The sequence below is a fragment of the Dermochelys coriacea genome, chromosome 7 (assembly GCF_009764565.3).
Source record: "Dermochelys coriacea isolate rDerCor1 chromosome 7, rDerCor1.pri.v4, whole genome shotgun sequence".
Lineage (NCBI taxonomy): Eukaryota > Metazoa > Chordata > Testudines > Dermochelyidae > Dermochelys > Dermochelys coriacea.
This window is the reverse complement of record NC_050074.1, coordinates 21,533,501-21,561,378: the sequence shown is the minus strand read 5'-3', so window position 1 is coordinate 21,561,378 and position 27,878 is coordinate 21,533,501. Positions and strand designations below refer to the sequence as shown.

Here is a 27,878-nt window from a genome sequence, read left to right as displayed (position 1 = left end):
AGTCTCTAAGGTGCCACAAGTACTCCTTTTCTTTTTGAGGTCCCTTCCAACCCTGATAGTCCGTGATTCTATGTGCAAGTACAAATGTTGCTGTTTTTGACCATAAAATGATCCCTCCACATATAAAATCCAGCTACAATGTAGGACTCTTATCTCAGTACATCTGATGTAATGGGGCATGAGACTACTTAGTGACACCAAACATGTTGACAGCAAGGGCTTATCTGTTCTGGTTCAGAGGTAAACAAAGTTTGCAAACTCTCATCAGCACTCAGACATCTGGGTGATGAGCCTCCGATGTAAGGTGCTTCTGTGTATCTTGTCCCAAGCCCTTGCTTGTAGAACAGAGAATCCTGTTTGGAAGGATGCAAATCAGGATTGTGCAGGAAGGAAGAGTCACTAATTTCAGACTGTTGCCCATGAGCACTTGCATGTCAGTGACATCCTGCAGTTTAATGTGGGGGAAAAAATGCATTTTCTAGGAGGAGGCTGTTAGCCAGTGGACCCAGTGTTACATAGAATCATAGAATCATAGAATATCAGGGTTGGAAGGGACCCCAGAAGGTCATCTAGTCCAACCCCCTGCTCAAAGCAGGACCAAGTCCCAGTTAAATTACTTAAGTTAAGTTACAGGAAAACCTTCAATGAAACCCAGTCAGTTTCACTTCCTGGGTCTCCTGCACCAGGGGAGTACTGTTTGCGTTTACAAAGCTGCAAGAAATGTGTGAATTTAACAGCCCAAGCACATGATACAGTGGATTTATGGAAAATTTTAATTTAATAAGCAAATGCCTTTTATATTCCTGGCTCTTTAGAATCACTCAATTATCAACAGGAAGTTTAATAGCAGGAGTCAAAGTGAGCCAGCTCATCAGTTTTCAGGAGGTGGCTATCTTGTGTTCCAAAAATCTAAATTTTCATTTAGAAATGAAAATGCAGCTGAGGTGCTGAGCAGTGCATCTCCCATTGACTATAGCTGCGAATGAGGGTGCTCAGCACTTCTGAGAATCGGGGCCTAGGTCTCTAGTTCTTGTGGTTGTGGAGATACTCTTCCAAAGAGTGAATCTGTACAGTGAAGTGTGCTCAAGTTTGCAGACTGCCTGAAACAATATCTCTGAGAGACGTGTGAACTGCTTTTATTAATCCCAATGAGGCCTAAACTCTGAAGACTAATGATGACCATTTAAATGCCAGAAATCTTACCCTTTTTCACTGCTGATCAAAGCACACAAGAAAGGAAAGGGTCAATTATATTATGAAGCTCAGCACAATGTACTGTGATTTGATGTCACGCTTTGGTGCGTTGAGTGAGGAGGAGCTTGGATTGTAGGTGGAGCGTCAGTGAGTGCCACTCCTTTTCCACTTACCCTTAAGCAGCAGATAAATTGGGGCTCTTTAAACAAACAAAAAGACTTTAGCTCTATATCTGTCTATACCTACTGATTAGAGCGCAGAGCTGGGGCCAGGACTTCTTAAGTTTTTAGTCCTGGCTCTGTGTAATGTTTTTACTGGGTGACCTGTTTTGTCTATTTATATTACACCCCACCCTCACCCCAGTGCCTGTGCTCCACCCCTCTAGGCAGATCATGGCTGTATATAATATCCATTATGCATACATGGACCATCACCCTGGGAGAATGCTGTTGCTGCCATGCTCTTTCCACATACAGCGTGTCAGCTTCCAGACATCAGCTGGAACAGGTACTCCAGCCATCATTCAAAAACTGAGAAGGAAAACTGAGCTCAAACTGCAAAATGTCTGGATTTTTCACTCTGCTGTGCAGAAATATTTTTCCAGTTTTAATTCCTTTTGGATTTTGGAATCAAAAATGAGACAATCACTAAGCAATGGCTGCAGATCTCTCCCTCTTCCCCCCCCCCCTTGAATAATATGGTCTCAGTTCTCCTTTGTTAAATTGGATCACAGGGTTCTATGTTTCCGTTTTTATTGGTGCAGTTACTTTAACAAGGAAGTTGCTTTAGTGCATGGTGCTTTTATTCTTGTAATTGGGTGGATTCTATTTGGAAGTCACTTATCCACCAAAACCGTGCCCCCCCCCCCAAAATTGCTCATATTTTAGGGGAGGGAGGAGGGAGTAGCAAAATTTGGAGAAACTAATCAGTGTGGTCCAATGGCCATCAACGATGACCAAGAGATTTAGGTTCTAGTCCCAGTTGTGCCACTGACTTGCTGTGTGATTTAGGCAAGTCAATTAATCCTTGTGCCTCGGGTTTCCTGTGTGAAAAATGAAGTGAAAATGCTAGCTCCCCTTGAAAACGCACATTGAGATCTGTGAATGGAAAGTGCTAAGAATTCTTGTGTATTTCACAAAATTTGAGGGCTGCTTTGGAAACAGCTGTGTCACATTGCTGTTCCTATCCAGCACAGCTCTGCTGATGCACCTCAGTCCTGACTTTCAGACCCCTCCTGTTCCAGTCTTGGACCAACATTGATCACTCTAGGTAGTAGCTTTTATATGCATGTTAGGGCCAAGCACAGAGCAGTACATTCATTTTACTTGACACCTAAATGTGCTTTGGAATGCAGGGTCTCCAGAATGAAGGCTGGCCTGCTGTGGTTTTTCTTCAGTGATTTTTCCTTGGTCTCTTTTTTGGATCTTGTTCAAAATGTTGAGGAAGAAAAGAGAGAAGCTGTCCCCAGGAAGGGTGACTTGAGGCTTGCCATAAAAATGGTGTCTTCCTACAATACAAGCAGTTCCTCCCAATCACCTTTCAGACTCTCTGCCTCCAGGAGTCACAGACCGTAATTAATGCCCAAGACCATAATTTCTGACTTCCAGGAAGAGCTGCTATTTCTTTTTCTTTTAGGCCTTGCATAGACACAACAGGAAATGAGGGATAAAGTGAGTGTGTATTAGACAACAATATGGAGATCAGTGCTTCCACCAGGACTAACCCTTTAGAGATTGTGTGTGTGTGTGTGTGTGTGAGAGAGAGAGAGAGAGAATATATGCCCGTTTTCTAAGCACTGAAGGCATTGGTTCCTGTGGCAGAACACTTAGCGCTGTTCAGACATTAACCAGTCTGCACACCCCTGAATGGGAGGTAAATATCGTTTATTCCCATTTTACTAATGGGGAAACTGAGGCAAACAGACATTGAAGGTCCTGATTTTCAGAGGTGCTGAGGGCCCACAAGTTCTGTGGGGATGGTGGGTACTCAGCACCTTTGAGAATCAGGTCTTCAGTGACCTGCCCAGAGTTGCGCAGCATGTCAGTGGCAGTGCTGGGAACAGAACCCAGCTTTCCAGATTCCTACACCTGTATATAAGAATAATTAATACCCCCTAGCTCTGATATAGTGCTTTTTGCCTGTAGGCTGCTAAGCGCCCTTCAAAGGAGGCAAGTTTACAGATGGGAAACTGGGGCACAGAGAGGGGAAGCGACTTGTCACAAGGTCATCCAGCAAGCCAGGGTCAGAGCCAGGAATAGAACTCACATGTCCTGGGTCCTAGGCCAGTTTGCTGGCCTCCGAGTCTCACTTCCCCTCTGTTAACCACAAGCCCATATCTCCTCCCCTGGGAGCCAAACTGAAACCTTTAATCTGAACCTTGGCTGCTGAGATAAAACAGACTCTGGGTCTGAATCACCGCTGGTGTTGGTTCTGCACAGCGCATACTATCCTTGTCTGCCAACGTCTAGCTTTATATAGGTACGATTCCAGTCTATGTTTCCAAAAACATCATCTGCATCTTCAGAACTCTGACAGCCCTCTATTTTGTGGTATGGTTTGGTCCTGGGTTTGCTGTGGAAAAAGTCTTCTGTGTTTTCCGTCCTCTGTCTTTTCCTACCTTCTCCTCAGTGGCCTGGCACTGTAGAAGTGCAAAGGGGTTAGTGAATCGCTGTAGCAGGCCAAGGGGAGGTAAATTGGGTTGCGTGCGAGCAGAAGTAGGTCAATTCCCTGGCCTTTTCATGCTGTTAAATAGACTGGGGCTTCAGTAGACTGAAGAGAACGGGGTAGGAAATGGGTGTCAGACTGGCGGAGATATTAACAATGCTATAGAAAAGGCAGATGGATGGGAGACCAGTAGGTTGTGTGGATGGGCATTGAAGATACAGTCACCAGAAAGCTAGGTGTCTTGTTCCTGTTCTTCAGTTAATAGAATGGCCCCATGTGGACAGTGCTGGTTACAATATTCTTTACTCAAACTTTGCCATAGACAACAGATTAATAGAAGCAACTATAAGAATTCAGCTGGTTATACAGAAGGTACCATGTACACACATAACTTGTGTACCACCTAGACATGGTCTTGCTGCCTCAGGCAAGTGCTCTGTCTAGCCCACTGCCCTGTCTTTATTAGAGGTCAGTGCCCAATGTTTCAGAGAGAGGTGCAAGAAATCCCATGGTGGACAATAGTGCCTCCCTCCTATTGGTTTCCTCTTAACCCCCATCAATGAATGGCTCTTGCCTTGAAGCATGAAGATTTACATCCCTTGTGTTTTTATCCTCACTAGTACAACTGCATGTTGTCATTACCCATGTAAATGGCCAGTCTTTATTCTGAATCGTACTAAGCTCTTGTTCTCATTGATGACACAGATAGTACCTGGGGAGTTATGAGCAGTTCTCATTCTCTCCCATACAGGGTAGTGGGTCACCAGCCAATTCATTACGATAATACTTATCTAGACCTTCCTCTTCCAAGCACTAGCTAGCAAATTCTCACCATGCCGACATTATTACTCTGATTCCCATGGACCCACAGAATGTGTCTCCCTGATGCCAGTACTGGCTTGTCTCTGCAGTGTTACTACAGTGCAGGGAAAGCCTGTTGCTGCTGATGGCCATGATGTCATCTGTTGTTGCTCAATGGTCTTCGCCTGGGTTTCTGGAGAATCATCAACCTCTTTCCCTCTCCTTGGATCGCTTCCCTGGAGCACATGGACTCGCTCTGTAAAACAGATGCTGGGAGCAGGGGGAAACGGCGCCATTGGAGGGCTGCTTGCCATGCCTTTGTTTTAGCACTGAAAGCTTCTAGCTCCTCTTCCAGCTGAACAGTGCGCCCTGGCTGCAGGCCCTCAATTAACACATGGAGCAATTTTTCCCTGCTCGCGATGTGCCCGTTGACATTGGACAGAGGATGCGGATGTTCTTCTCTTGACTGTGGTCCAGTATTCCCTGCGGGTGCGACCTGGCCTGCCCTGAGCAGTAGGGGATTCCAGCTCCTGCGTGGGGAACAGTTGTCTAAATCGCCAGCTCGGGTGTTCACTTCAGCATCGCATTTACTGTTTAAATTCCTGCCACTTGGCCCCAGACCGCAGGTCTTGCTTCGTGTACAGCCCAGCCCCTCCTGCACATTCATTCTTTCCTGTGCAAGTGGCTGCATTCCCTCTGTGCTCATGGAACCTTGTTACTGATTCATGTGGCGATTCCAGAATGCCTATAGAATATGGCTGCAATGGCAGGCACTTGTGACTGTAAGAAGAGCACTTAGACATGGGCAATTAATCCAGGGAGACTCTTCTGTTGATTGCTTATAAACACTCATTGCTTCCTACGAATTGCCAAAGCAGGGCACTTACTTAATAATCTATCTAGTCTGGTATCATTACCTAGTTACAGGGTGATATCGGGAGCCCCACAGATGCTTTGTGTCTGGAATAGTTTGCCCACTCTGTAGTGACAGCCCTCTGTACTTCTGAGCTGGAAGAGGCAAAAATACATAGTTAAAAACCTATGCAATGCCCCCTCTGAGGTCAACAAGCATGATCAGCAGGAAAAAAAATCCCCTGCTGCTTCAAAAGGATGTTGTACAGCTCCCATGATGTGACTGGGCAACAAGGAGGGTGGGGTGGAAGATTTCTTCCTGACCAAGCTAGTGATCAGCTTCTGCCCTGAAGCATGAGGTTGATAACCCTCTTAATATCTTTTTCCTTTGTTAGTCTCACTGTGGAGGCTGTTCTTATTCACATAAATACTGAATCCTTTTTTTAGCTTACTGAATTATTGCACTCCATTACATTCTGCACCAGTGAGTTCCACAGGTTAATTGTATGGTACAAAAATAAATTCTCCTCTTGATTCATCTTTAAACTTGTCATTTAAATTAATCAAGGGCCCTCTCATTCTTGCACTGGGAATATTTCACAGTGATGTCAACAAAGCTTTATGCTATACCGGGCTCTGTTCAGTAGCTTTGGAGAGGCCAGCCTTTTCTGTGACTCGCCTTATTAAGAAACACACAATGCTCTCCTGTTAACAGAATAACAGGGATTGCCATAGTGGATCAGACCAGTGGTCTGTTACTCCACTATGCACTGCCTCAGACTGTGTACAGAATCAGATGTTTCAGTGCAATATGGAAGGACTCCAGATGTCTCCTGGGAATCTCTAGGAGACATTTGGCCTCTGCTCTGAGTCATACTGAAGTAAACCCAGAATAACTCCCCTGAAGTTATCTGCTTGTGTGTTTAGACGGGGGTGGGGCAGGTTTATCTTATCTGCTGAGATTGTAAACTCTTTGGGGCAGGGAGACTCTGCTACTGTGTTCACATGATCCCAAGTGCAATGGGGCCCTGATCTTGGTGGGTCTCTACGCACTACCGTAATAAACATGCTAATCAGAGTTGCTCCAAATTGATACCAGTGTAACTCAGAGCAGAATCTGACCAGTTCACTGCAGTTTGGGTACCACAATTTCTGTTTTGTTTTGTTGTAATGTTTGATGCAACGAACCTCCCATGGCTCTTCTGCATGCAGAGGAATAGAATCAAGACAGGAGGCCTGAAATAAGGCTTTCCCTCTCATGCAGTCTTCTGCAGTGCAGAAAATAGGATTTGATAGCAGCACCCCCTCTTTTTTTTTAAACACCTTGTTTTTCAAAGCATTCCCTGGGATATCAGCATCCTGTAATACTTCTGCCCACTTTATTGACTAATAAGCCTAGAAATGTCCCTGTAAAATTGATTTCCTTCTCCTTTTGAAAAGAGTGAAGTGAAACAGCTGAACCCCAGACCGAGAACAATTATTGCTATCAGACTGCTGCAGGATAATAGCTTCTGTGTTCGGTGGAATATTTGTAGAATTTGGATGTGGGTTGTCTGATTTATTTGTTTTTTTTTCCTCAAGCTCTACAGGGAAGATTGAAAGCAACAGCAGCACAGAAAGCTCTAAAAAGTAGAGCTTCTGTGTTTCCTTCTAGTCTCTGATCATGTGGTGGGTACCGATTAGCTCTGGTTCCTTTACAAGTGTTTTCTCTGCTCCTTCCTGTCTCCCCCAATCACACACCCACCCACTGTCTGTCTCTCTTCTGTCCCCCTTTCCCAGGCTATGGCGAAGATAAGCCTTTCAACTTTATAGCCAATCCAAACATGCCCCCTCCTGTCCGTGCGCCTTAGAAAAGTTTGGCACTGGATCCCAACTTTGCAGCTTGGTCCCATCCTCACTGGTCACTCTCATCCTCATTGATTTCTTAGTTGTCTGAGAAATGGGGTGGGGAAGTGCAGGGGTGTAGGGTTTCTTCCCTATAGGAACTGGATCTAACTGGCTAACCTGTACCCCTGCATATGGAAACAACTGTGGCTATGCAAAACCTTTTGGGGATTTCCATGTGCGGAGGGGGCTGGATGTGGAATCTGGGAAAGTCACTAACGGACTGTAAAGTCAGAACTGGAGCCAAGACGTTATGATCTTGGAACGGCCCGCGTGATAGAGCATCTGCTGTACTTATAGCTGTGATCCCAAAATGGAGAGGGATGCATTAATCTACTCTTTTTTCCCCCCACTGTCAGCTATTCCATTACCTGTTGGCTTCATCCCCTTCCTCAACCTCTTAGAGCCCAGAGGCCAACATAGCAAGGGTACCTCTGGCCTGGGAACTTAGCCACTGTAAGCAGAACTGTGGGGGCTTTTTTTTTCCACTCAGTCTCTTGAAGTGAAGCCAAGGTAACAATAAATGGTCAGAAATATAATTCCCCACCTGCCCCCTCCTCTAATTCATGGTTCATCCCAAACTGAATGGAAGAAACAGGTTGGAATAAAAACCTGAGACTTTCTTCCCCCTCCAGCCCTATACTGGTTTCCAGTTCAAGGCTCAGTCCCCACAGTTTAGCCAGCGTTCAATAGGAAGCCACTTGAGAGCTTTGCCTTCACAGGCTGTGGTATTGTCTGCTTTGGCTTGTGTGGGGGGAGCTGCCTGTAGGGAAGTTCAGGACCGGAATGACTGGGGGCTGGAGGGCGGGATTGAAGTACATGAACAGAGCCGTTGGAGTGAGTTGGTTCCAAGAATAGGATAGCGGGGAGTGCTGCAGCTCAGGAGCAAGGGGCTTCATCAGAGCTGTAGTTGGGAATGCGGGCGGCATACCCAAGGCCAGAGGAGCAGGGGTTGTTGCAGGTCTGGATTCTTTGTTACACAAATGCACCGTGGAACCCAGGCAGAGTAAACGTAGAGTCAGTGACCTCTGTTGCCAAGTAAAGTGAGTGTTCTGTATAGTTTCAATGCCTGCTGCCATCACCTATTGGTCTGCCTCGTTGCTGCACCGAGGCTCCTTCCGACTACAACGCCCATGTTCCCTTGATCATGTCTTCATCTGTCACTGCGTGAGTTGTGAAATGTTGCCACCCGCCTCTGAATTTGCAGCTCTGACTCTGCCTCCAAGAGAACGCACCCCCTCATTATTGTTCAGCAGCCATATTATTCAAAGCTCCTGTCCTGCTGGCGACTGCTGGGCCAGCGAGTAAGATCTAACTGAGCCACTCGCGGTTGAGTCGGAGCTTCGGCCCCATTCGCCGGGGGTTTCAAACTCTGCTTTAAACATTGATGCGAGCTGGGACTTGGCTGCATTATTGTCCCAGCTGGGAAGTCCATCTATGTTTCTTCTAGGGAATTAGTGTAAAGCAAACAGAAGTTTTCTGGGTTAGGACACTTCCTCTGGTGCGTGTGCTTGTAAAACCTGAATTGGTCCGGACGTCAATCATGAAAGTTTGGCAAGGGCCTAGTCCAGGGATGGCATAATCGCTTGTGAAAACTAAATCATCTGAGAGCTATGAAATGTTGCAACCTTGTTGCTGCCCATTGGCAGCTCAGAGCTCTAAGACCCCTCCATCAGCATTGCAACAGCCGTTTTTAAGTGAACACAGGACGTTCCCTGTGACCAAGCTGACCAGGCTGTTGCAGGTATCTGTATCTATGGAAAGGGTGTATTCTGGGCCAGATCTTGCTCTGGTGCAGGGACAAAGGGGAGACAGCTTGCAGCTGCCCTATTCAGGGGCTTTCTGGGGGCATTGCAGCACACAGTGCAGGATAGGGAAGTCCCTGGTCTAAATTGCACCTCTGCTTCAATGGCTTTGCTGCTGTTGCCTTCAAACTTACCTGTAGCACTTAAAACCAACCCCTCTCACACTCCAATGGCCCCGCAGGAGCACCAAATTGCTGGAGGGCAGATCTGCCCTTCCCGCAACTTCTTCCACACCCCACGCACCCCTCTGGCTGGCCTGCAATATGCTGTTCTGCTCTGCTCTGCTCTAAAGTGCCTCCTCTGCGGGGGCAGGGGCTCTTGCCAGGTGAGCAGATAGGAGCCGGCTCTGGGGGCTCATATGACCTGCAGGACCCTGTACCGCTGCTATTTACTAGGGTCCTTATACTGCTGCTAAAGCCCCCTTGCCTCCAGCTTAGCTAAACTGAACCCTTTGTACTCTTGGGCCCCAGGTCAACCTCAGCAGTCAGTCTTTGGTGGTACAGTTATTTCCTGCAGCTAGAAATGTGACTATTTGTAAGCATGTTATTTTCCAAAGCAAGTCCCTCCATGCTATTTTGAATAAAAGGCAGTGTTGGCCATCCCAGTGCTCGCAAGCCACCACCGTGCATCCCCCACAATCAGCAGGCACCCCGATAACAGTATTGCCAACTTCCAATGTTCAAAAATCACAAGTCAGGCTCAACTAAAATCGTGAGATTGGCTTTCAAATCAGGAGGTTATGTACAAATAATAGATTTGGTGTTCTTCAGCTTTTTGAGCCTTTAGGGTGCACTGAGGTCACATTTTGAAGCTTTCTCCACAGTCATGAGAGCTACAAACTTACTTTCTCTTTAAGAATGAAGACTGACATCATCACATATCCACTTGATTCCAGGAGCTGGGGCTTTAAGGAAAACAATTATCATGAAGCTCATGACAAAATCATGAGAGTTGGTAACACAGCTAACAACAAGCCAGAGTGAGTGGCCTAGTACTCATAAGCAACCCTACAATAACAAATCAGGGAAATAAAACTCATTGGGAAAATTGCAGTTTCAGATTTTCACTTTTTAAAAATTATTTCTTCTTTGTAATAAGGTTTTAAATAATGGATTTTTAAAAGGACCAGGACCATTTGCCTTTCGTTTGCAAATGACTGAGCCTGGCAATGCAGACTCTTAGCCCCTTGGGCAAGTGTCGCAGTATGGCACTGCATGCCTCAGGCCTGTTCCTCATCTCTCCTCGCCACAGATGTTGTTGCACCCACTTGCGGGGTAACGGTTACATTGGATGGAGGAACCTAGCACCACTGCCCGTTACCTCCTGTTGAGTAACTCCTTGATCATCTAAGGCTTCCGGAAGTGTCATTTCCTATGTGTATGTGGATTTAGCAGTGGCTGGTGCTCAGATCTTAAAGTGTGGTCTTTTTTTTTTTATGCTATATTTCAAAAGAACTCCAGTTGCTTGTCTTAAACCCCAAATTAGCTTGCTGAAAACAGGTATGTTTTCAAACCCTAATATTAGCAGAATGCTTTTCATGCTTTAACCTCCATGAGACATGTTCTCTTTGCATTTTAAGATGTCCCTACAGCAATTATAACCTGCATCCTGCAGCGCTGGGCTGCTGAACTTTTCGGGGCATCCTCATCTTACGGAGAGGGCCAACTTATAGTAGTATTACCAAGAGCTACGTGGTGGGAGGTCATAAAGCTAGGGCCGGCCCGGGTGCAGGACTCCGTGCATAGCAGAGTGCCCAGTAATGTCCTTTCAGGCTCGATCCTGTTTTCACATGAGCAGTCCCATTTACTGGGCTTGCATCAAGACTTGGTATCAGGCTATTTGGGATTCAGGCTGAATCAACACTGGGATATATTTATTCAAAGGCATCCAAATCTTGGGAGATTTTGGCCAAAAGAGGCAGAAATCGCATCACATCAGGTGAGCCCGGGAGATTTTCATATGTCCTGTCTAGAACTGGAAAACAGGCCGCTGACTGTTTTGGATTTTTTTTGCGGGGGGTAGGGGTGGGATTCTAATCTAAACTGTTACCTCTCATTTATCTTCCCTCCCCACCAAAACAACTGAGGGGATTTGGAATCAAGATTCTGGTTTGAATCCATCTCTAGCAGTAACTAACTTTTTAAAGGCCACTCTCAGTCCCAACATAAGCCAGAGCAGCTCCTCTTGACATCACAAGGGGTTACCCAGAGCCAGATATGTTACCTTCCCCCCCCTTCCCCTTCTCCGCTTCTCTCGCTCTCTTTATCTGCCTTTTGGCATCCCCTGCCTCTTCTCCCTCTTCCCCTCCTCTGTCCTGGGGTGGGGGTGACTTGTAGTGGGGGAGGTTTAGGAGATCAATCCTTCTCCTGATCTGATTTCTTCCTTTCCTTCCCAGGCCTGAGCAGGGACGTTGTTGTGTCGCACAGACTTTCTCCTTTCTCTCCAGGCTCCTGATCAGCTCCATCCTGCTCCCCCTCTCTCTGAGCACTGTCTCTGCCTCCCTACTGCACTGAGCAGGGTTCAGAGAGGAGGAGGATGAGCAACAATTACCATGTCCCCTAGTGACCAGAGAGTAAACTCCCAAGGGAAGCTGTCCCCCCTCCCCATGTTTAACCTTTGTCCCCCAGGCAGGGAGTGAGGCATCCTAGAATCCAAATGAGGGATGGGGAACAGAACTGTGCTCTGGGGTGTCACCATTTACAGCAGGGCAGTTTTTTAAACTGACAGGGCCTGAACGAGGGTAGCTTATAGCTGCCCTGTATCAATCAGCTGTGGATAAATGCATGAGCTGGATGTTTCTGCTACACCGACCAGCCGTTTAAATGGTTAACCATGTGCATATTTCAATTGTTGCCATTAGGCTTCAGAGTCAGCACAATCTGACATATACAAGGTATCTCACTCTTCCTTGATAGCCATTGTTTCAGGCTGTCAGCAGACTCAGGCAGACAGCACTGCATGAAATCACATTTGGAACGTTTTTCACAACTTTAAGGGCTAGAAACATCATTATTCTCGTGAATGAAAACTTTTCTTCAGTATCTCCACTTGCCTTGGAAACTGGAATAACACAGCAGATGGGTAGAATCTATCCTGGAGTCTGACACTGGTTTAAACAACCCTCCAGTACAAAATCAGGGTATCTATGTAGTATAGAGAGAAATAAAAACTGAAACTCTTTAGTTTCAAACACTAGAACAATTTTTTTAAAACAGCGAGTAAGACTTAAAACAGATTTATAATGGTTAAGTATCTTGACAACTTCCCTATTAATTAGCAAGTGACCTGAGCCTGGAAATGTATATCTAAGTCCATGGGTTCTCATACTGGGGGTCAGGACTCAGGGGATCACGAGCTTATTACATGGGGAGTCGCGAGCTGTCAGCCTCTGCCCCAAATCCCGCGGCACATCCAGCATTTATAATTTAAATATTAAAAAAAAGTTTGTAATTTATGGGAGGGGGGGTCGCACTCAGAGGCTTGCTGTGTGAAAGGGGTCACCAGTGAAAAAGTTTTGAGAACCACTGCCTTAGTCTGTCCCGTTATCACTGCCTAGCACAAATGCTGTTACACCCTTTTGTCAGATAAAACGGTTGGGATTGCTGTCTGTTAGTCCTGTTGAGTAATTCCCTCATTGATGCAGCCCTGCAGGCAGTGGTATTTTCATGTCCACGTGGGTCAAGTTACTCGGCAGTTGCAAGTGAAGCTGTGAAATGCAATTGCTTTTTACTTGTGGTTTATTATTTTAAAAGGACATGCATGAAATGTTTGTAACCGAAACTTAGGTTTTGTTTGTTGGCAGAAATATTCTGAAGATGTATGCATTTTCTTGTATTCCATGTAAATAGTATTTTCTTTGATTTTAAACATGACCCATGAAGTAGCTTAGTGGTTTGAACATTGGCCTGCTAAACCCACAGTTGTGATTTCAATCCTTGAGGGGGCCATTTAGGGATGTGTGGCAAAAATTGGGGATTTGTCCTGCTTTGAGCAGGGGGTTGGACTAGATGATCTCCTGAGGTCCCTTCCAGCCCTGATATTTTATGATTTTATGATTTTTTAAGTGTTTGCAGTTCAAACATTGCAACACTTTGCTAATATAGAGAGCCAGAAAATGAAACTGACTAGAAGAAACAAAATAAAATGAAACTGAGTAGGCTTACAGTCCAAATTTAGTGAAATACAGAAAATAAAAACATACAAAAAACCACAACACAGCATTAGTCATGAAAAGTAAAATTGAGAATTTTAGTTCTGAAAACTTTCAGTAATTCAGATGTTGCAAAGAACAGGGATAAGGAACTTTGTATTACAAATACACTTTTAACCTGACCAGGCTCTTTTAAATCTCAGATAAACAGCAGGGTGTATGTGTGTGGGAGAGATTTTCATGTTTATAAGGCAGTGAGTTTGAACTCAGACTTCTAGGTCTATTCCGTACTCTCTCACTGTGGGCATGTCACTTGTGGCTTGATTTTCATAAATCCTGAGCACCTATTTCCTCAGTTTCCCTATGTGTTATATGGGACACCAACAATTTAAAAATCACACAAGTGTCTGAATTTTATGAATGCCTGCAAGATGTCTAGTACAATGGGATGATCAGCACACTTTTCCAAGACACCCCAGGACTTTTATGATGTCATGTATAATGTTATAAAATAATATTTTCTCTGTAGCCTTCCAGAAATGCTCCTTGCGTATCTTTAGCGATGAAGTCTTCCCAAAAGCATGCCTGAGCTTTTCTCTCCCATTACTGTAGCTGAGCTTTCTGGATACCCTTTGTTAATATTTTTGTGCACTCCTGGATGAGCCATTATTTTGCAATGTCCTAGGGATAGTTGCATAGATATTTGCAATCCTGGATATGCAAGGAGCATTTCTGGAAGGCTACAGAGAAAATATTATTTTATAAATGTATAATGTATTTAATCATCAGCTGGCTCCAGAACTTTCATGTGGTGTATAGGGCCATATATAGACCTGGATCTGCCTTTAGCAATCCCACATGTGGGCAGCATCAAGAAGCATTTTGACACCTTTGAGTATGTGATGTGGGACTTGAATCCAGTAAATCGTAACCCAGAGGTGATCACCTTTTGCAAAGTGTCACACCCAGAGTCAGACAGCTTGGCAAGTGGTGGAAGGGGACAAGTTGCTCGTCCAGTGTAAGAATCTGAATGGACTTAAATCGAAGGTGACACCAACCCATATTTAACCCAGACACACTTCCTGGAAGCGCTTTGCTCTCCATCATAGCATCTGTACCCGAGAGGCAGTAGCGAGGGAAGTAAAATGTTCTGCTTTCTTCTCCCCCACCCCTCTCTCTCTCCAGCTGCAGAGGATAGGATTCTGGGGACCAGCTGGCACGGGAAGTCAGGCCGAAGTCCACTCCAGGTACTTTACGACAGTGACCAGGTGGGTGAACTTGAAGAGGAAAATGAAGGATCTGAAAGGTGGGGGTGGGGAATCTGTGGGGCTTTGGTGGGAATTGACCTGTTGTTTAATGACATTTAGTGTGTTCTTAAATTGCAGCCACACACAGGCTGCTTTGCAGTAACAACCTGACCTTGAGGTGTCAAGGGCAGTGTCTGAAAAAGGTCACAATCTTCTAGATAATTATCAGTTATAAAAAGTACTCCAGACCCCTGCTGCTACTTTGGCCTGGCACAGCCAGTCTGGGGTACAGTAATTGAGGATCCAACAATGGTGCTCTGAGGATTTCAAAGCAAATTCTACAGCACAAAAGATGGGTAAAATCTTCCCCAGCTGAACACATGAATGGCCATGCTGGGTCAGACCAAGGGTCCATCTAGCCCAGTATCCCATCTCTGACCGTGTGCAGTGCCAGGTGCATCAGAGGGAATAAACAGGACAGGGCCATTTTGAGTGATCCATCCCCAGTTGTCCAGTCCAACTTCTGGCAGTTGGACACACCAAGTATGGGGTTGTGTCCCTGACCATCTTGAGATCACCTCTGCCATGTTTTCCAAAATAACTGAACAGGGCACCATTGGGCTAGGTGCTGTACAGATCGAACAGAAAGATTGTCCCTGCCTCGAAGAGTCTACAGTCTGTCTATGTCTACACTACAGCTTATGTCAGCAGAATTTATATCCCTCAGGGGTGTGAATAAACCATCCCCCTGAGTGACATAAGTTACACCGACATAAGCGCCGGTGTGGATAGCTCTATGTTCTCCTACCGACGTAGCTTCTGCCGCTCGTGGGAGATCCCTCTCCTGTTGGCATAGGGCATCTTCACCAGATGTGCTGCAGTGGTGCAGCTGCAGCGCTGTACATGTAGACACGCCCTTAGTAAATCACAGTCATCTTTGGATTGTGTTGTAGCCATCTCATCTCCACCCAAGCCCTAGTCCCAGCAAGACACTAGATAAGATGATCAAGTATACTACACCTCTCAGGCACCAACTTTCCAAAGTGCCGGGGGGTGCTCGACCTCCGGCTCTGCCCCAGGCCCCAACCCCACCCCGCCTCTTCCTGCCCAGTTCCAGCCCTCCCCCGAGCACGCCGTGTCCTCGCTCCTGCCCCCCTCCCCGAGCCTCCTGAACACCATGAAACAGCTGATCACAGCAGGCGGGAGGAGCGGGAGGGATGGGGAGGTGCTGCTCCGCATGGCCCGCCAGTGGATGGGAGCTGCTTGGGGGCAGGGGGAGCTGATGGGGGGCTGCTGGTGGGTGCCTAGCACCCACCATTTTTTCCCTGTGCGTGCTCCAGCCCTGAATTCTTTCACCCTTGTAAAGTGCTTTGAGATCTTCACAAGCTAGAACAGGCAAAATAAATGCAGGATAACAGCCTTGACTTGCTTAACACTATGACTGTTACAATCAGAGCCTTCTTAAAGGAAGCCCCCACCTGGCCAGCATCTCACTGGAAAGCAGGCCATGTGCTGTTGCCTTTAAGCGTGTGGCTGGAAGGCCAGACCCATGTATCCTGACGGAAGATGTGCGGACACCAACTGCCATTTCTGAAACCTTGACGGGACCCATCTCCCCGACGATCCCAGAAAACACAGGGCCACTGTCAACCTCTTCCTCGCCAAGGGATGGTTAAGCTGCACTGTCCGACCCAGAGTTCTAGGCCTGCTTCTTGCCCTCTTGGACATGGGCTCTGGGCTGCCAGCCTTCTGAGTGGCTGGCAAGCACATCAGGAGCAGCCGCTGCCAGAGACCAGCTCAGCATTCAGCTCATGCCTCCCCTTTTGGGTTCCTGTCTGAGCACTGTTGACTTTACAGATGGTTCGCAGAGTGGGAGAATGAACGGAGCTCGGTCCTTTCACTGCACAGCCCAGGTTTCCTGGCTGCCGGCAAGGGGAGGGAGAGGACACATGCAGGCCTGGCTCTTGTAGCCAGCACAGAATCCCAGTGGCCCAAGGTAGCAGGGGAGGGAGGGACAGGCTTCTCCACTCTCCCCTGGCTTGGGCGCTCCATTGTCACTGTCAGGGGCTTGCGTGCTTTGAGGTGTTTTCATCTTTTGTTAGCAATCCAGGCAAAAGGATTGAGAATGAGGGGACAGTAATCCCCTCATGGGACAGGAGCAGCAGCACAGAGCAAAGAGGGACAGTGTTTTGATGAGGAGGCTGAGGGAAGGCCTTGGGGGGGAATCCTGTGGGATCTACCATACCCTCAAAGGTTCCCTGAACTTTTCGACAAATGAGGAGGGCTGGCCACAGTTCTCTCCAGAGCCTGACATAGCTACCCATCCATTGACTTTTGGGGGTGTCACGCGGGAGTCAGTGGAGATGCTTTTCGCCTTCCGCTGTAGCATGGGGCATGGTTGACTGGAGGGAGGCTTCTCTGCTCCTTGAAGTTTTGAACCATGATTTGAGGACTTCAATAGCTCAGACATGGGTGAGGTTTTTCATAGGAGTGGTGGGTGACATTCTGTGGCCTGCGCTGTGCAGGAGGTCAGACTAGATGATCAGAGTGGTCCCTTCTGACCTTAGTATCTATGAATCTATGAATCTATGCTGTTAGCTACAGCTGACCCAGAAACTGAGAGACCAACTTCTGCATCAGCACTGCTGAGCGGGGATCTGCTGCTCGCTGTGGTGTTTTTCCATTGACCTTCCTCCCCATAATGCCCAGGCAGAGCATTCTGAGCCTCAGAGAGGGGCAATGACATGACATTCAGGGGAAATTGACACAATCCTCTCCTGGGGTCTCCACTCAGCCCCCCTGTTCTCTAGGAGAGTCCTGGTTTGCCAACTACCTAGCCAACAAGCCCCCAACTGGGTCTGTGACTCTGCATCACCAGGGCACTGGGTTGTGATGGCATGACACCAGCTCACCTCACCAACTCCCAAATATCCCATAAATGCATCGTAATGAGGCAGTGGTGCCACTCAGGATATCCTGGGTATCAGCCCCTGCTCCAGGCCAGAGTTCCAGACTCTACAGGTTATACGCTGTCACGTGGTTGACAAACTGCTAGCAGCCATGGAGGGACCAGGGGCCTGGAGGCATCAGAGATCTAGAAAGAACTGTCTGTTCTTCCTCACTTATCCTATCATCCTCACCATGTTGATCTCTCAGGTGTGTGTGGGGCAGCCTAAAACTCATCCCGCTGAAATCAAGTTCACCCCCCACAACCACATTGTGCAGCATTATTGTTGAGAATGAACATGGACACAACTCCAGGAAAGGCAGTCCATGGCAACTGTAATGCATCCCTCTTATACCCATGTAATAGCTTTTATGCCTTCATGTGGCTGCATTACATTTGCTCTGGGGAAATGGTAAATGTGGAATGTCTTGGCTCTAGTGCATTCAAAGCCTCAGACCTACTGCTCCAGGAATGTAGTTGGGGTTTTAAAAATCTGATATTTAATGTCCTTGGCTTTTAAAAAGAAGGAAATGAAGGGAGCCGTTTTGCACTGAGATAAATACAAGGTGGGCACTTACTCCATTGGGTAACTGGTGAAATGCAGCTGCATTTCTTTGGTGCTGGGCATGCATACTTTTAGCCATCCCTCCATCCCACATGGTTTTGAGCAAGTACAGAAAAAGCACTTGACTAACTGTCTTATAGTATGAGATGCTCTGTACTGTTTTCCCGCACAGAAATGGCTACAGATTCAAAAAAAACAAAAAAAAAAAAAACAACAACAAACTCTGAGCTGAGACCACACAAGAGAAATTTCAAACCAGAGGGTAATTGTTTTCAGGAAAAAGAAAAGGAGTACTTGTGGCACCTTAGAGACTAACAAATTTATTAGAGCATAAGCTTTCGTGAGCTACAGCTCACTTCATCGGATGCATTTGGTGGAAAAAACAGAGGAGAGATTTATATACACACACACAGAGAACATGAAACAATGGGTTTATCATACACACTGTAAGGAGATGCATCCGATGCATCCGATGCATCCGATGAAGTGAGCTGTAGCTCACGAAAGCTTATGCTCTAATAAATTTGTTAGTCTCTAAGGTGCCACAAGTACTCCTTTTCTTTTTGAGAATACAGACTAACACGGCTGCTACTCTGAAAACTGTAAGGAGAGTGATCACTTAAGATAAGCCATCACCAGCAGCAGGGGGGGAAGGAGGAAAACCTTTCATGGTGACAAGCAGGTAGGCTAATTCCAGCAGTTAACAAGAATATCAGAGGAACAGTGGGGGGTGGGGTGGGACCCCTGCTGAAGTGAAGAAACAGATTGACAGAGTCAGAAGAGTACCCAGAAGTCACCTACTACAGGACAGGCCCAACAAAGAAAACAACAGAACGCCACTAGCCATCACCTTCAGCCCCCAACTAAAACCCCTCCAACGCATCATCAAGGATCTACAACCTATCCTGAAGGACGAGCCATCGCTCTCTCAGATCTTGGGAGACAGACCAGTCCTTGCTTACAGACAGCCCCCCAATCTGAAGCAAATACTCACCAGCAACCACACACCACACAACAGAACCACTAACCCAGGAACCTATCCTTGCAACAAAGCCCGTTGCCAACTCTGTCCACATATCTATTCAGGGGATACCATCATAGGGCCTAATCACATCAGCCACACTATCAGAGGCTCATTCACCTGCGCATCTACCAATGTGATATATGCCATCATGTGCCAGCAATGCCCCTCTGCCATGTACATTGGCCAAACTGGACAGTCTCTACGTAAAAGAATGAATGGACACAAATCAGACGTCAAGAATTATAACATTCAAAAACCAGTTGGAGAACACTTCAATCTCTCTGGTCACTCGATCACAGACCTAAGAGTGGCTATACTTCAACAAAAAAGCTTCAAAAACAGACTCCAACGAGAGACTGCTGAATTGGAATTAATTTGCAAACTGGATACAATTAACTTAGGCTTGAATAGAGACTGGGAATGGATGAGTCATTACACAAAGTAAAACTATTTCCCCATGGTATTTCTCCCTCCCACCCCACCCCCCACTGTTCCTCTGATATTCTTGTTAACTGCTGGAATTAGCCTACCTGCTTGTCACCATGAAAGGTTTTCCTCCTTCCCCCCCTGCTGTTGGTGATGGCTTATCTTAAGTGATCACTCTCCTTACAGTGTGTATGATAAACCCATTGTTTCATGTTCTCTGTGTGTGTGTATATAAATCTCTCCTCTGTTTTTTCCACCAAATGCATCCGATGAAGTGAGCTGTAGCTCACGAAAGCTTATGCTCTAATAAATTTGTTAGTCTCTAAGGTGCCACAAGTACTCCTTTTCTTTTTGCAAATACAGACTAACACGGCTGCTACTCTGAAACCTGTTTTCAGGAAGTTACAGTATCTGAAATCCAGGGCTAAGAATGAAAATGCCTCTTCGGTCATATCTATAACACCACGAACAAGATGCTAATGTCGTGACTTCCAAGTAGCCAGCCGAGTACAGTGGGGCAGAACCTCAGTTGGTGTAAATTGTCACAGGAGTCAGTGGAGCTATGACAGTTTATACCCGCTCAGGATCTAGCCCATTATTTCCCTGCTGGGAGAAAAAAAATGAGTGAATAGCAGACAAAGGATACTTTATTTCAGTCCTGCTTCAATTTACAATTAGTATGGGTCCTGCTGACTACGGTTTTGAACAGGGATGTTAATGTGGTTTCAGTTGCCTAAATGGTACCCACATAAACATCTACAAAGATTATGGACCTGCATTGGTGGTGAGCTCTTCCCAGTAAAAGCTTCCTCCTGCATAGTGCAACTTCTAGCGATGAATCTATGGGTTTCAATGTAGGAGCCTGAATGCAAAGTGTCAATGGGATGGAAGGCTTGTATTGGGTCCCAGGGTCCTAAGTGTTGTGTTTAGAAAGCTTCCAGCTAGCAAAGCACCCACAGCTTTGCCTGCCCAAGCTAAGAAGGATCTTGAAGTGAGCCTTACAGGGACTGGCAGGCTGGCTGGGGGTCCATGCAGGCAGCCTGGGATAAGCAAATGGGCTCCTGGGGGAGAGGGGGTGATGTAACAATGGCGGACAGCTGTCAGGAAGCTTCAGGAGCAAGAATGTGAGGAATGCAAAGGTCTGGCTGCACCTTACCTCATGAGGCGGGAACTCTCTCCATGGGTGGTGAGCTGGGCTGACAGGATAATGATCCCAGTCTTGCTGGCTACTGAAGGAGCATCCAGCCAGAATCTGATTACAGGGATGGAATGATTTTAAGGCAACCTTTTTTATTATTATTCTTCTTGAGTTTCTAAGGTCCACAAATATTGGGGGAAATACCTGGAGACCCAGAAAGAATACGGGGCATGTTTATCAAATGGGAGGGTCATTGTGCAAGCTTTTCCTGCACAATTCTGCCAATGCACTTCCATCCTGAAATACAGCACTCTCCTAGTCCAGTCCAGGGGTCCCCCCCCCATTTTAGCAGAAGCACCTCAAGCCTGACTTCCAGGTGCTCCTGTTATTGTAGTCCAGGGTCCCCATCTGGCTCTGCTGCACCTCAGTCCTGGCCTGCAGCATCCCCTGATTTCCCCATGGGGCACCCGCAGAAGAAAAGGAGCAGTTTGCCAGAGCACTGTCACACCTGTGCAGGTCGACCCCTGAGGTGGCTTGGAGAGCAGGAATAGGAAGGGTGTTCCTTGCATGGGGGTGGCATGGAGAAAGGGGCAGGAGATGATTGTGGGAGAAAAGAACTAACAGACACGTCTCTGAGGCATTATTAGTGAGGAGGAGGAGGGGAGGCAGATGGCGCGATAAGCAATCAGGTCAGAGAAGTAGGCCAGCAAGGAGCTCTGTAGGGCCTTGTAGACAAGACTGAGCAGTTTAAACGGTAGGGGATGCTCAGAGGGAGGCCAATTCAAATGCCAAGCCATGGGGGTTGTTCCCAGTCCTGTGGAAGATCCATCCCTCTGTGGTTTGGGTGGTGAAAGGTATAGGAACAGAGGGGTGTGAAGGGAAACAAAGTGAATCCCAGGCTACAGAAATAGGACAGCGAGCAGCTAGTCCCCTGGATAGTGGGGTGCCTGTCTGGAGGAGCAGAGTCTGAAGTGGAAGACTCCCTCAGCTTGCAACATGGAAGCCATCATCATGGTAAAGCGACAGCTGCACAAAAGCAGATTTCTTTTCTTTTAGCAGTGGGAGTGGTAGTTACTTAACTGTTATCATAGTCTGTGAGTTGGTAACACTCTGGGGCCAGCCTGGCAGTTTCCCTTATAGGGCTAGTCCTGAGTGGTATGGAGAAGCCACAGCAGTTGTCTTCTCCCTTTCTGCCAGCATTGATGGGAGCGGGTGGTCAGGAGAGGGAGGGGATCTAGCCTTCTGCCAGTAGCTTTCCTTTGAAATCGCATGTTCTAGTGGTTTTAAGACATTGCCGTGAGAGGGGAGCCCCTGCTACAGAGCTCAGAGATCCAAACCTCCCCAGCTCTAGGGTTTACAGAGCTAGAGGCTGGCGTGAAGTTGGAGCTGATCTTACTCAAAGTTTTTGGGGGGTCTGTAGCTGGGGTTTCGGTCCAGAGACATCTCCGCTTGGCTTTTAGCAAAGCAGTAGAACTGGTGGGAGAGGAGGCTTGAGGGATGAGAAAGAAAATGTAAATGAAGTGCTCCTGGGCTGAAACCCGAGCCTTCTGCCCTCATCCCACTGCAGAGCGGGGCTGTGTTGGGGGATGTGGCGCCGGAAAAGAGACGTCCCTAGGCTTTGTGCCATGGTGAGGGAAGGCCCTAAATAGGAATCTGAGTCTCCGGTTAATGAACTTGCCCTGCACAGCCCAGCCTGGGGCCACGTGCTGACCTCTGCCAAGCCTTGGCTTTGCAGACAGCTCAGGTAGAAAGGGATGCGAAGTGGGGGGAATGCGGGAAGGTGTTTGGATTGCTGGAAGCATCTCAAGACAGGTGTGATCACAATCATGTCCTGCGGCCGGTGGGACCACTCCAGTTACAGATGCTGAGCTGGCCTCATAGAAAGGCGGGGGGAGTGGCGCGGCGCGGCGTTGAGACAACTTGGGGGCATCTGCTTTCCTCATCTGCTGACCCCAGGAGAATAATGTGAGGGGGAGAACTGAGGCCAAGGCAGGTCTAGGCCCCCCCCCCCAGTCTGGGGGAGCTGCGGGTGTTGCCAATCCAAGCTCTGAGGGGCTGCTCAGCAGGCAGCCCAGCAGATGGCTTTAGCAGCAAGGGTGATGCTGTCTGGCTGTGCAAGGACAGCCTCTCATTCCCCTCCTGCCTTCCCATCTCTGTATGGGGTTTCTTCACTCCCCCCTGCACTGCAGGAGGCCCTCAAAGGGAGCTGTTCCTTTGCCTACCTCCTCTGCAGGGCAAGTGCCAAAGGTCCCCTGTTCGCTTCCTGCATTAGGCACAGGGCAGGCCTCAGAGTGGTCAGTATGTGCCGCTCTGCAGGTCTTGCTCCCTTCCAGCCACAGCCCAAGCAGTCCATCGTCCCTGCAAGGCGTGCACGTTCAATCCCGGCAGCCAGCCCCAAGGGGGTGCTAGAGACTGAACGTTCTTCCGCTCCCAGAGCCATAATTGTCCCTCCCACGAAACCCAAGGATGTTCTGACCCTACAGGCTCCAGCCTAAGGAGCAGGCAGTACTGACAAAGCTGGGTGATGCAGGGCTCCTGACTGTGCCATCCAGAAAGCATGGGACTTGGAAACAGCTCATTCTCCCTCCCAGTTCCCTGCGGCTCCCCACACCTCTCCAAAAATGTGCACTTGAATCTGACTCGTGTCCCAGCTGCCAAAACTGCCCCTAACATGGGAGCTGAGCTATGTGTTGGAGATTCACCTTCACCCAGCCTGCCCCCAGCCCTGAGAATATCCCCAGACCCCATCCCACAGAGGCTGCACAGGCAGGCTCCTAAGCAAGGCTGGTGGAAGGGATTGTAGCTTTCTGGTTGAAAACTCCCCTGCCCCCACTTTTCAAGGAGAGATTTCCAAGGACGCGAGTGAGGGTTGTGTGCCCAATTCCCTTTGACTTTCAATGGACGTCTACCAGGCTGCCCCTTGGGCCTTTGAAAGCTCCCCCTCTACATTCATGGTTTTTCCTCTATGGGTAACTCAGTTCAATTTAATTTTTCCCTAGCCAAAGGGAAGCCAATTCCTTGTTTTACGAACCTCCCTCCTGACCCCTTAATCTGTGCTAGCACAAGTGGCCAATCTATACTCTGTGTGTATGGATTATAGCAATTTTTAAAGTCGAATTTCTCTCTCTGCTCCATTTTTCACAAGCACGTGCTCTCTCTCTCTCTCTCTGTATTTGCTTCCACTCTCCTTCTTTTTCCCCATTGGATCTAAGTGTCAAGTGCCTCACAGCAATCAAAGCTCAGAGCTAAGGCAAAAAGTCCACATAGGTGAACTCCTCAGCCTACAAGCAGAGCCCTGTGCTGGGGAAGGGAAAGCGTGTTACACCACAGCAGAGCGGGAACATGGACTTCATGCCCTGATTCCCATGTCTGAACTCAGCGCGTCTGGCTGGAGCCCAACTCCATTTTAAGTTCAGTTGGGCAATGACGATTTCCCTCTTGTCTCTCCCCAGTTCGAGCAGTCATCACTGCAGGCCACTCACCAGCAGAGGCGGGACCTGCTGAGCAGAGTTTGCAGTCGCTACACCCGCAAGCGGCGCCTCCTGACACCCGATGATCTTCGCCACCTGGTGGTGGATGACGTGCATGGGCTGCTCTACTGCTATGTGCCCAAGGTGGCCTGCACCAACTGGAAGCGAGTCATGATGGTTCTGACTGGACAGGGCAAGTACAGGGACCCTCTGGAAATCCCAGCCAATGAGGCCCATGTCTCCTCCAACCTGCGCACCCTCTCCGAGTACAGCACTCCCGAGATCAACCATCGCCTGCGCAACTACCTCAAGTTCATCTTTGTGCGGGAACCCTTCGAGCGCTTGGTCTCGGCCTACCGCAACAAGTTCACCCGCCGCTACAATACTGCCTTTCACAAGCGCTACGGCACCAAGATCATCCGTCGGCACCGGAAGGAGCCCAGCAACGAGGCCCTGGAGCGTGGCGATGATGTGCGCTTCCAGGAGTTTGTCTACTACCTGCTGGACCCGCGCACACAAGTTGAGGAGCCCTTCAACGAGCACTGGGAGCGGGTGCACTCGCTCTGCCACCCCTGCATCATTCACTATGATGTGGTGGGCAAGTACGAGACACTGGCCGAGGACGCCAACTACGTCCTGCAGCTGGTAGGGGCCGATGCCAGTGTCAAGTTCCCCTCTTCCTCCAAGACCACCAGGACCACAGATGACATGACAGCCCAGTTCTTTGAGGACATCAGCCCCTTCTACCAAAGGAGACTCTTTAATGTTTACAAAATGGATTACTTGCTTTTCAACTACTCCATCCCGTCATACCTGCGCCTCCGATGAGGGTAGTGGTAGGGGGGCCCTAGAGAACTGGGGACCTCACTCACTTATTCTTGGCTACTCAAGACACCTCCCGCCTTCCCCCCCACATGCTCGCTGTTTAGTTAATTCCTTTCCCCTCTGCCTCTCCATTCCCGTTCAAGCACGTGCATCGCATGCCGACGCCCTCATTGGGACTGGCCATGCGCAAGACGCTGCCTTGTTGATTAGCATGCGGAATGCTTGGGCCGAAGTACCCTTAGCCCGTTCCAGTGCCTGTGGTCGATTGTTCACAGAAGCAGGCTGCTATTGTTTAAACATTCAACTTTTGTGTTTCCTTTAGATGCTAAGAGAATTCACTGCGGATCTGAATCTTGGGAAGGCTGCTTACCAGGGTAGGCTCCCTTCACAGCATGTCCCATTAACTGAGTTGTGTGCAGCCTGGTCACAAGAGGGATCTCAACCTTTGATGGGCATGGGGAGGAGGTCTGTCAGAATTTTGCATAGGATGATGAGAAAAGCAATAATTTAATGTGCATTGTATTCTTTGTTCTTCTCCCTTCTCCTAAGCCGCTTCCTTTCCCATTGATTGAGGAAGGGGGAATGTGAGCCATCAATGTTGTCTTTTTTGATCTAGTATTTCTCTGTGGCAAAGCCTGTTTTTATTGCTTCTCCCTCACGCTCAGTTGGAATTTTAAATACTTTGTTTTATGTACATATAGAAAGAGAAGGACAGATTCATAATTGTAAATTGATGAAGCTGCATTGCTTTCAGTGAAACTGCACTGATTGACACCAGCAGAAGATTTGGCCTAGATATTGTGTGTGTGTGTGTGTGTGTGTGTGTGTGTGTGCATGTCCTGACCAAATATGGTAATTAAAGACCCCATGACCCTTATGTGTAAGAGTAGGTGTCAACTGCTCTTTGGGGCAGGGACTGTTTTATTTTCCATCCGTTTGGGGTCCCATTGTGTTAGGTGCTATACAATCTGGTTGCCCTCTAAGGACTACCATAATATAAATGTTCAATAGTATTATTTCCTTATATCCTAGCCAAATTCCAGTTTGGCTGCTTAAATGTGGCCTACCAAATATTCTTTTTCACCTCCTGCCATATGGTGTAGCTGTATGCTGTTAAACAGCTGCTGCTTCTCACTCCAGAGATGGCCGCATTTCACTGTTGGACCAAACAATTTCCAGGCGTAGATTGTGTATCAGTTTGTTTGTAAAGCACTTTGGGAGGGACTGCACTATAGAAATGGGAGATACTTATGAAAAGATAGGTTTCAGAGTAGCAGCCATGTTAGTCTGTATTTGCAAAAAGAAAAGGAGTACTTGTGGCACCTTAGAGACTAACAAATTTATTAGAGCATAAGCTTCATCGGATGCTGTAGCTCACGAAAGCTTATGCTCTAATAAATTTGTTAGTCTCTAAGGTGCCACAAGTACTCCTTTTTTATGAAAAGATGATGCAGATTTCCAGAAAGGGTCGGGGGAAGAGTGAGCGAGAGAGAGAGTGAGTCTGTGTTTGTGTGTGTGAAAACAAAACATAGACATAGACGCCTAGTGGAAGGTTGTTGGCTGGCTTTGAACAATTCATTACTTGAAGAAGAAATAAGAAATCCTAGGATTTTAATATCCAACCAATCCAGATAGATGGATTTGCTTAGACAAAACAGCACTTCAGTCTTTACTCTGTTAAATTCAGCTTTGGCTCTGCATATAGAGCATCTCCTCTGTAAGTAAACATGCTGATAGTAGAATTACTGTACAGTGTGTCTGCTGATTCTGTTGTGAATACTTGACTTAGTGCAATACAGTGGCAAGGTTTTTATAAAACTCCATTGTGCTCAGACTTAGTCTTTGTAAAACAAATGTTTTCAATGAGTATTTTTCAGCTTATTTCTTAACCTCTTTTGCCCTCTGCTTCTGAACTGCTCCTAAAATGTGGAAGTTCCGTCCTTGGTTATCACACTCTGGAAGGCCAAAGTGAAATCCAACTCGGGGAAAATCTCATCAAGTTTGGTAGTTGAGTTTGGATGAGCACTGGAAAAGTTCAGATGATGATCTGGAGTATCGGAACTGCTCTGCCATACTGGATCTGAGAGCTCATGAAAATGGCCTTTCTTAGGCTATTTTGGCACTTCTCTATCTACCTGAAATCCAGAAGCACAGAAACGTATACAAATATTACAGAATGTGACCAATGAATTTTGAACTTCTCAGAGGTTTGGATTGAATTTTTGCATGAAGGTTTTGGTGCTTATTGATCTTACATTACCTGGCCATCTTTTGCCCATGCCTGTTGAAAACCTGCCTTGCTCACATTTCTGTGATACATTGTCATGTTTTTGATAATGGATTGTAGTCATGGGTCAGATTTAGGGCACCAAAAGGCTGACACATGACTTGAACACTTTGCGCAACTCCAACCTCCCCCCACATCACCAGAGTAGGTGGCCATTTCTTCTAAAATGATCAATAGTGACCTAGGACCAGCTTGTAAAGGTGTTTTAGGCATTGCTGTGCTCAGGGTTGCAATGCCAAAGTGATTTGTGAGCTTAAATCTCATTTTCAGAAGTTATTTAGGCTGTTAGGAGTCTAAGTTCCATTGATAGTCGATGAGATTTAGACCTACAAGTGCCTAAATAACTTGAAAATAAGATTTAGGCTCCTAAATCAGTTTGGTGTTGCAATGCTGAACACAGCAATGCTTAGAATACCTTTTCAAACCTGGGCCGTAGTTCACAGTGACGACATTTACAACAGTGGTTGTCTGTGGTAGGTTTCAGATTTAGCACCCCATTGCGCTGAGTGGAGCAATCCACAAACCTCTTAAAGCTGTTGCTTCTTCAGACTCACCACGACAATTTGCCATTTGTTTGTTTGCTTTGTTTTTTTACCCAT

At 47.3% G+C, this 27,878-nt stretch overlaps 1 protein-coding gene across 1 annotated transcript in view; it reads left to right on the top strand.

Annotated features, from left to right (window-relative positions):
* CHST13 (carbohydrate sulfotransferase 13) overlaps positions 1-26,250 on the top strand; it is a 72,882-nt gene extending 46,632 nt beyond the window's left edge. The window contains exons 2-3 of the mRNA XM_038410671.2: positions 14,536-14,618; positions 24,150-26,250. Coding sequence (XP_038266599.1) covers positions 14,536-14,618; positions 24,150-24,995 — 929 coding nt within the window. The 3' untranslated portion in view covers positions 24,996-26,250. The remainder of the gene's footprint in view (positions 1-14,535; positions 14,619-24,149) is intronic.
* Positions 26,251-27,878: the final 1,628 nt, after the last annotated feature.